Below are 9,437 nucleotides of genomic sequence, written 5' to 3' on the forward strand. Positions count from 1 at the left end.
GATTGGTAACACTATACCCAATAAAAGTAAAAATTACTTAAAATTATGAAAGCTACTTATATTTTGAAACAAACAAATTTTGCTTAAACCAAATACAATAAAAAACAGAGGGAGTACAATCTGTGAACATTCTAATTTCGAAAAACTTTTTTTACATGTAACTTTCAAGTAAAAATAAATAAAATTAACTACCACTTCTCACTTTTTAAAGAAAATATATGAGTTTACATCTCAGACAACAATTTTCATTGACAAAGTAAAAACAGGTCAATTTCCATGAACCTTATGTTTTTAAGTTATGAAAGTATGGTTTGTTCAAAAAAAAAAAAAACCAACGGATTCATCAGAGGAAAATAAATATCACGAGGCTTGGAGACCCACCAAACAAACAACACGTTCATGTAAGTCCCGTGATGCTGCGTGAGTCCCTTGAAGGCATACGAACATACATATAAGTCAACACCTTGATTAAAACCTACTATCATTTATTGAGGCTATTGAGCTATATACGCTACGATTTTGGAAACTATATGTGTACTGTGTAGTAAACAAAACGTTGATCGATAGTTTTTTTTTTTTTTTGGTAAAACGTTGATCGATAGATGTAAGTTTCATTTAATACATTCCTGATTAAGCACGTGAATAATTCCAACTTGGTAATATTTGTTAAATATTTTTTGTACTCTTTTAAACAAACTAATGAGTACCATTTTATATTCCAGTAATCAACTGCCAATACATACCACCTTAAATTTTAACCGTTTTAAGTATTTTATTAACAGTTTTTAGTATTTTATGTTTACAAAAGATCGGAGTAGTGACGTGAAATATCTTTCGACGGGAGAAGGAGGAACGGGCTCTCTCTCCTCTTCTAGAGAGAGAGTTCTCTCTCAAACAATCTTTCTCTCTTATCTTCAAAAAATCTTTCGGAGAGGTTGATCTTGTTTTTCAGAATGAGAGAGACCGTAGGTGTTTCGGTTTCCGGTTTCGGTTTCATCCGACCGACTGTGGTTCCGGCGTCCTTGCTTTCTTCTCCAGCCATGGACGGCCGGCTTTGTTTCCGGGAAGTGATGGCTCCTTAAAGCATCATTATCGCCGGCTGAAATCCGGGTTGTTTTCCCGGCTCCGTTGGATCTACGACTTTGTTCTCCTCTATCTCGCTGCCTCTCCTTCCGAAACTCCGATGATTCTTCTTGCATGATAGTTGGACTTGTAGGATCGATTGTAGGCGGTTGATGTTTTCGTCGGTTCGTAGATCCGCCAGATTGATCTCCGATGAACGGAGATTTGTAAACAGAAGAGTGGTGAGTGTGTTTGTGTTCTTCCGGATGAGATCTCGATTGGTCGAGGAAACCTCTCCGTGGAAGGGTGATTTGGTTCTCAAGGGAGGAGTGTTGTGATTTCGTCTCCGGTGATTGCGGTGAAACGTCGGGGAGTGAAACCGGCGGTGATTTCTCGGAACGACGATGGCGCGGCGGTGATGCGGTGATGACGCGGCGATGACGTGTATTGGGTAGGGTAACGCGTTTTCCCCTCGCAGTTGAGGTCTGGACACGTGGTCTTGCCACACTCTTTTATCGACACGTGGATCGCGTGATGTTAGTGTTTTTGGGTTTTAGATTTGGGCTTTGTGTGTAATTTTATGGCCCAAGTTGGATAGTCGGTAAATGTTAGTCCTTTCGTTTGCCCGTTTTTGGGCTTTTTGTTTGGTTCTAGGCTTTTGCCTTTTTAATAAAATATCAGACGGAAAAAAAACAAAAGATCGGAGTTTCCTATTACCGAGGAGCTTGAGAACCAAAGCCAGCAAGAGTCTCATAATTAAGAAAGAAACTGATGATAATATTCCAAAAAGTCAAATGCTGAAGACTTTTTGTTTTATTTTTTTCCATGGGATAATTTTATTAATGGGTCAAAGTCCAACAACGACTAAACAGAAACTAAAGTCCAAAACAACATAACACATTTACAAAACTCTATGGGTCTTCAGCCCACTAGAGAAAAACCATAGGAAAAGTATGACGACATTTGCCACCACGTGTACGTTCGACACACGAATCTGAAACACGCGTCAAGCCAAAGAGCCTCTATTTCCTTCGGAAGGAGTCATGTCGAAGCTACGCCGAAGCGGAGAAAGATCGGTGAACGACCAACAGAGCAGTCTTCACGGACAGCCAAAACGCAACCGGATCACCGCTTCAGGAAAGCCATCGTCGTCTTCCATCGATCTAAGAGAACTATGATCTTCCTAATCGCAAGGAGAGGAAGGATTCGGGGGATTAGAACGAGAGTCGATGGTGCAAGGTGGGAGCAGAAAAGGCGATCAAACTAAATCGAGAAAACCCCGGTGAAAAGCCGGCAAAGAAGATGTAATGGAATCATTTATTCCCGGAGACAAAAACCGGCGAAGATAGCGTTGAAAGAACCACCACTTTCCGGAGTCAAAAATCCGAACTGCCGGAAGCCATAAACCGGAAGAGACCGGTGATCGAGACAAAAAAATCGCCAGCAAATTCTTTTCTTCCGAAAGATACAAAGGAGATAAGAAGAAGAGAGTTCGAGAGAAGCCGACCTTCTCGACTTTTGGAATCCACTTGAAGACTTTTTGTTTCTTATTTAACGCAAGGTTTAAAAACTTACAACATTTGAAAAATAATAAATTAAAACTATAAACTATATTCTACAACTTGCAGGACTCCTGTGTTTTTTTTTTCTCACTGCCTTTTTTTTCTTTTCTTTGTACCCCTAAAAAAATATGGATGTTGCAACAATCTGTACAACAGAGAGACTAGTCTCATACATTTTCATGTCACAACAAATAGGCCATGACCTTCCACAACTGATTTTGCATACCAGAAAAATATACGCCTGAGAATAGCCAATGGAAAATGCCTCTTCTTGTTACTCATCCTTCCTCTTTCAAAGATTCAATCATCTTTCAGAGCTGTAACGCCAGATCCGGATGCTGCGACGAGGACGAACCAGTCTGCTGATTCGCGCCGGGAGAGTTCGGTGATACAAGCCTAGCGTTAAGGTCCGGTGGAAACCGGTCGAGCTCCTGTTTGTTATAAGGAAACAACATCCCTTGTTGTTGCGGGCCCGGCATGGTCTCGTTGGCTAAGTTTGGCTGTTTCTGTCTCGTGGCTCCGATCACTGGACTTGGACTATGGCCGAATCCACTGAAACCGCGGGTTAGACCGTTGATGCTGCTTTCAGGTTTGATCATCGGTCCTGCCTGGCGAGAGGAGGAAGCTGAAGGGAAGGCACGAGAAGGTGCAGCAGTCTCTTCAATTCCCTGGGAAGAAGAATGTCTGTTTCCTATGAAAGCGCTTGAAACCGAAGCGGTTGGAGATAGGATTCTGTTCGAATAATCATTAGACGCTAAGTCATTAGAACACTTTTGCTTTCCCAGCACGGTTTGTTTTTGAGGTTCATTATCCTCTTCGGTTCCCGCTGGGTTCTCTTCAACCCAACCTGGACCGTATTTGATTCCAGGCGGCAACACGGTTTCGATTCTCTTGGATGCGATTTTCCATGCAACGGGACCGAGGTTCGCAGCGTATCGTACTAGACTCCTTGCGTAACCGTACTCAGTGGTCAGTCCAACCTGATGAAAAAGTTAAAAAAAAACAAATGATAAGACACTTTTGTTTTACCATACAAAATGATTTAGTAGAATTTGGTAATAGCGTACTGGAATCAACTGTTTTAACTCGTCTTCAAGCGTTGTTAAAACCGATGGCTCCTGTGTAGAAGCTGGGAGGTGGTTGTATGTGTCGCGTTTGTTTTCATCGACATTGAAATGTTTCATCCCATACTTGTTAACCGCCTTCACAACCGAAGCTGCAGAGAAACAGAGAAGATAATCAATATTGGCATATATAGAAAGTCCGAAAGAAGGTAGAGATTTTTGTTTTTTACGTGGAAACTCGTTCTCCCAATCTACGGACCATCCACTTTGCGTTTCGCTGTTATGGTTGATCCGAACAGATGTTTCGGCTTGTCGGAATTTGTGTGAAGGAGGAGTCTTTCTTAGATTGTAAGCACCAGAAAACCTATTAGAGCCGTCTCCTCCAGGAATGAGCGCATCAGCTGAAATTTCGGAAGCAGTACGGTCAATGGAAGATGGTTCGGGCTGTTTCTTTGGCGGACGGCCTCTTCTAGCAACTTTTGGCTGCTGTTGCTGTTGCTGTTGCTGGTCTTGTTGGCTTTGTGGTTCTTCATCATCACTGTCTCGCCTTAAATTCTCAAAGTCCTTTTTGGCTAATTCTTGTATACCCCGCGCCTACAAGCCAAAATGACACTATTTTCAGAAACGAACCACGTTATATCTAACAAGGAGACACAATTTAAGACATACCTGTCGATAATATACAGTGTCTGATGAATTGTATTCCATTGCATTGCTACATATTAAAAACACATCCCCCTGCCAAAAAAAAAAAGAGGGCGAGAAGAGAGATTTATCAGACAAGGTAAAAAGAGCTGTTCAAACACCAATCTCGTCATGAATTCACATATATTCAAAGTGGGAGACAAATTTGAGGCGAAACAGATCAAATAGTTACTTCGACACAAGTTATGAAACAGACTTAGTGCTGCACCCTAACACTATAAACAACATGCACGCAAACAACATCCACAAGCCATAAGAAGCTGTAAGAACGTTCTGAAATGAAGATGCCAAGCAACAAAACTTTCTGCAGCTGAAACTTTAGCACAGCACTAAGCGAAAGAGGAACCAACAAATCAAAACTATGAAGGATAGGACTCTGGAAGAAAGTTCAGGGAGAAGCATCGAGGAGGAGTCAAAGTACAAGACCGTACCTCGAATTGTTCTAAAGTGGCATAAGCTCCAGAGTCCAATTTCTTCCGAACTGTGCTAAAATCCATTGGATTCGTGATAATCTCATGATAATCAGGAAGCTGTTAACACATACATACCAAACAGAGATAAGACAAACAGAGTCGTGGATGAGCTTTAACATCAACAAAAGGGACAAGAAAGCAACCTCCTCAGGATCAACTGGATCTGAGTAAACGCCATAAGTATCTTTCCTACAAGTATTAGTAAAATAACATGAACCCAGTTGGGAATCACTTCAACCAAAACACAAAATAAAGAGGCTATGTCAGAGAGAAAGGAAATGAACCACACTTTTGAAGTCTATCGAGGATGAACACCAACAACTGTTTGTCTGGCAGAGGTGTGGTGGGACCGCCAGACTCCACGGGTGACCCTGTCCACATTTAAAAATTAAACATCAGAAGAAAAAAAAAATCTCGCTTTTTAATCCTCGTACGAATTTTCCCAGTTTATTGCCTTTTCAAGAATTAAATATAGGAAATTAAAAATGTCTTTATTTTATATAAATATGGTACCTTGAAGAATGTCTGTCGCTTTCGAAGCGTTTTCTCCCTGCAGAGATCATCATCATCATCAATTCCAAGAATCCATTTAAAAGGTCAGCTCTTTCCGTAAATAATTACATTTGCTCATGCTAATGCAAATAATCGAACAAGACGTGCACAATACAAGTGGAAGTAAAACTAAAGAAACTGCTATTACAGAAAAGACAAACTGGAACTTGTTGTCTGAGAGACATGATGGTTTTAGTGTTCAACAACGGTTTTAAATATCGGAAACCAGACAACTTTAAATACTATTATATAAATTCATACTAAAGCGAGAATATAAACTGATTAAACACGAAAACAAAAAGGAAAACAATTTACAAAAAAAAAAAGCTTTAACCAATTAAAATCAAGACTCGGTCAAACTCATCCACTGAAATATTCCTTCAAGCAGAAGACGAACACTTCACATAACAAACGCGCGAAAAATCCCAACGATATTTAAAACTAATTTAATAGTTTAAACTCGAATTAGAAAACGAACCGTGAATCCAGATCCGCCGCCGCCGTCACCGCCGATCTTCCGTCTATTGACGGGAGACTCGACGAGGTTCAGATCGGAGCCGCGCGATTGGGGATTAGGAGAATGACGATTGGAGTGGGAGTTTAATCCGTACAGGAGCTTGTGTTTCTTCTCGCGCCGCTCGTCGTCGTCTTCCTCGCTCAAGGGGGAATCGGAGAAGGAGACTCCGTTGGGATTAGTGTTCCGGCGCTTGGATCGGGTGCCGGAGTTGGGAGAATTAGGGTTTTTGGAGCCGGATCTATGGTCATCGTGATTGTTTCTGTGGTGTTGTTGTAGTTGTTGTTGCTGTTTGATAGCTCGCTTCTGAAGGTCTAGAAGAGATGGCCTCCCTTTCTTCTTCTTCTTCGTCATTGTTTCTGCTACCTCACCCATCCTCGCTTCTCTCTCTCTCTCCTCGCAACCTTTTTCTTTCTCCTCCAAGAGAGGCGTTTGGTTTTGTGTTTTCTTACGTTTTTTAATATTAAAAATTGAAATTAAAATTCTTACTTGTGTGAAATCGCACGTGTAGAAAGTGTAACGTAGACCTGGGCTAGTTCGTGATTCACCTAAGATTTTAGGTTACATAAATGTGCTGCAATAATGTTTCTAACTATTTGGGCCTTAACAGGCTCGATACCATTTTCTGTAATATGACCCACCTGTTATAAAAAATGATTAATCATCTTGCATGGACACACTTGTCTTCACCACCTTATGTTTCTTGCATTATCACTAGGACACTTGTCCATTTTTCTCCTTATGTCGGTCAAAATAAACAGACTGATTTCTCCTATAAATATGTTGTACCTGTTCCTTTTAAATAATAATCATAAATGGAGTAATGATAACTCCCTTTCTCTCTACGTTTCCAAATTCACAAATCAATATATAACTATAATAAATATAGTAAATCAGTTTCGAAGTTTCTCGCGTAGTTTACAACACGTTATCAGCACGAAACTCTGGCCAACTGAGGTTTATCAATCTGAAAGTTCTTAAACCAGCCGAGGTAATGTTTAAATTTATGTATTTCAATATATTTAATTTATTTAAATTTTATTATTATTTCGGAGTGAGAGGCTAGGCCTTCTCCGTCTATTTATCGGGATGGTAGACGTTGTCTTTCCCGACTGATCGTTATGGTAGGCTATGCCTTCACGATCAGAAGGTCACGTGGTAGGCTTTACCTTCGTGAATTGAAAAAAAAATTACGTGGAAGGCTTTGCCTCCGTAAATAAAAAGAAAAGGTAAAAAATGGTAGACTAAGTCTCCTCAGACCTTGAATAAAAATAAAAGGTTAATATGGTAGACACTGTCTCCTCAAACCTTGATAAAAATGATCAATATGGTAGTCTATGACTCCTCGGATCATGTGGTAGGCTAAGCCTCCCGATTTTATTTATGCTATTTAAATTTCTGCAATTTAAGTTTATGATTTTATGCCTTTAATTTCTGCATTTAAATTATGCATTTCAATTTTCGTCTTTATATATTATTATTCTATGAATTTGGTTATCATGTCAAATTCGACAAAGCTCAAAATAAATACCCTTGATATTACGGAAAATAGTTATATGACCTGGGCAGTGGGTGCAAAGATGCACCTAAGATAAAATCAGCTTTTAGAAATCATTGATAAGTTGAAACTATATCGGATGAGAAGAAGGTAAAGCCATGATAATTTACACCACTTTAATGATGGTGTATAAGATGAGGTGTATCATGAGAAAGATCTAGAAGATCTTTGAATAATCAAATCCTTGAAAGAAAGGATTCACCAAATTGTTGGAGTTGATGTAAATCCTCCGTGAGAATTGAAAAGAAAAGAAACTCATGATACTAAACCATCAAGTCGGTCCTTTTTGAAAAGGACAAAGGTGTGGATGCGGTTGAAACCGCTATCGTGGTCGTGGAAGAGGACGAGGAAGAAGATTCCGTCCCTATGAGAATAATGGAAACTTTCACGAAAAATAAAAATGGTCGGGTGATAAAAGGCAAACAGAAAAGGTTTGCTATAGATATGGCTAGAAAGAAAATTGGGTACGTAGTTGTCGTACGCCAAATATTTAGCCGATTTGTATCGAGATCAAAAAGAAAAAAGAGAAAGGAAGTGAAATAAACTTCATCTCTTATGAGCCCGAACCATCTTTTCATGGCTTGAATATTCATCTCGATGATTCAGATTTTCTGGTTGGTCCAGAAAATAAAAATAAAATATCGATGTGATATAAGAATTATCTTCCTGAATAAGATTTTGAGATTCAGGATGGAGATAAATATACCTAACAAGTATTGGGTCATCGTCATGACTACTAAAGGTAACAAATATCTCTCCTCACTCAAACTAAATAAGTATTGGGTTATCGTCATGACTACTAAAGGTAACAACTATCTCTCCTCACTCAAACTAAATAAGTATAGTATCTAGTAATATAAACATATTATTGGCCCTAGAAGAGCTTATGATGAAAAGACATGCATAAGAAAAAGATGGCAAAATTATAAATGAGTGGTAAACCTGAAGTTTATTGATATATAGCCATCTCCAATAATGTTATTGACATTATTGTGAAATGTTGAAAAACCAGAAGTTTTTCATATAACATGTCTTAAAGAAAATAAAAGAAACCATCATGGATGCTGAATCATCAATCAAGTTCACTATATGTGATTTCTTTAAGCAGACCCCAAATTAAGATCTCACTCTAAAGGATTTGAAACATAATTCATCCCAAATGGGAAAACTGAATATGTTATTGGTTCTAGAGTGGGATTCAGTACGAGATTTTAGACATGGAGTGTCATCATCTCGAGGGGGAGAATTAAAGAATCCTAGGGAGTGGAACATTGAGAAATTATGTTCGCATTTGAAAAAGAACTTGATAAAGTAAATTCAAGTAAGATGATCCCCATGATCGGGTGTAATGCAGTTGTGCATGTAATAAAGACATATACAATCCAAAAGGATAAAGTATATGAATAATTAGAAATGTGCTCGCAAGTTTGCTAGAAGCATATGATAAGCTAATGAAATGAGATATGTGAAATGGATTACAATGAAAAGTAGAATAATCCATTTACAAAATGCCTGCCAGACATTTTGATGAAATAAGGAAATCTCATATTCTAGCTGAAAATGCCCCAATAAGAAAATAGTGTCCTAAAAGGACGATATATGAGTCTATAACATGTTGGAGACGTGATAGACCACTTTGGTTCCAAAAAGTCCTCGAAAAGGAGCAAAAAATATAAATAGAGGATGAATGTCATGATGAGACCGTTGATATGGTTAATATAATAGTCAGGTACCTGGGTAAATCATTGATGATGATAAAGAGATCTCAATTAACCATATCAGTACGAATAATAAGATGGAACCAAAGAGAAAATAGATTGTCGACAATAAAATGAAAAAGCGCAATATAAATAAGGATTATGAATCTAACTCTATATATGAGGGTAGAGTGAATTGATTGGCCATCAATTCGATATAAAGCTCGTTAGAAAAAACGAGAAATTTTTG

The 9,437-nt window shown here is 38.7% G+C and overlaps 1 protein-coding gene across 1 annotated transcript; it reads right to left on the reverse strand.

Moving 5' to 3' along the window:
* Positions 1-2,586: 2,586 nt before the first annotated feature.
* LOC106431169 (transcription factor GTE4) lies at positions 2,587-6,383 on the reverse strand. The gene is made up of 9 exons (XM_013871977.3): positions 5,897-6,383; positions 5,380-5,416; positions 5,156-5,237; positions 5,010-5,055; positions 4,825-4,923; positions 4,358-4,426; positions 3,919-4,282; positions 3,692-3,840; positions 2,587-3,604 (listed from the first exon to the last, which is right to left on the reverse strand). The coding sequence occupies exons 1-9, from the start codon at positions 6,305-6,307 to the stop codon at positions 2,936-2,938; spliced, it is 1,926 nt and encodes a 641-aa protein (XP_013727431.1). The 5' UTR covers positions 6,308-6,383; the 3' UTR covers positions 2,587-2,935.
* Positions 6,384-9,437: the final 3,054 nt, after the last annotated feature.

This window comes from Brassica napus, chromosome C8 (genome assembly GCF_020379485.1).
Source record: "Brassica napus cultivar Da-Ae chromosome C8, Da-Ae, whole genome shotgun sequence".
Taxonomy (NCBI): domain Eukaryota; kingdom Viridiplantae; phylum Streptophyta; class Magnoliopsida; order Brassicales; family Brassicaceae; genus Brassica; species Brassica napus.

Coding starts and splice junctions, on each gene's coding strand:
- LOC106431169 (XM_013871977.3), bottom strand. CDS start 6,307: ATGGGTGAGGTAGCAGAAACAATGACGAAGAAGAAGAAGAAAGGGAGG. Junction 5,056..5,155: donor ATCCTCGATAGACTTCAAAA/GTGTGGTTCATT, acceptor TAATACTTGTAG/GAAAGATACTTATGGCGTTT. Junction 4,283..4,357: donor ACACTGTATATTATCGACAG/GTATGTCTTAAA, acceptor TTTGGCTTGTAG/GCGCGGGGTATACAAGAATT.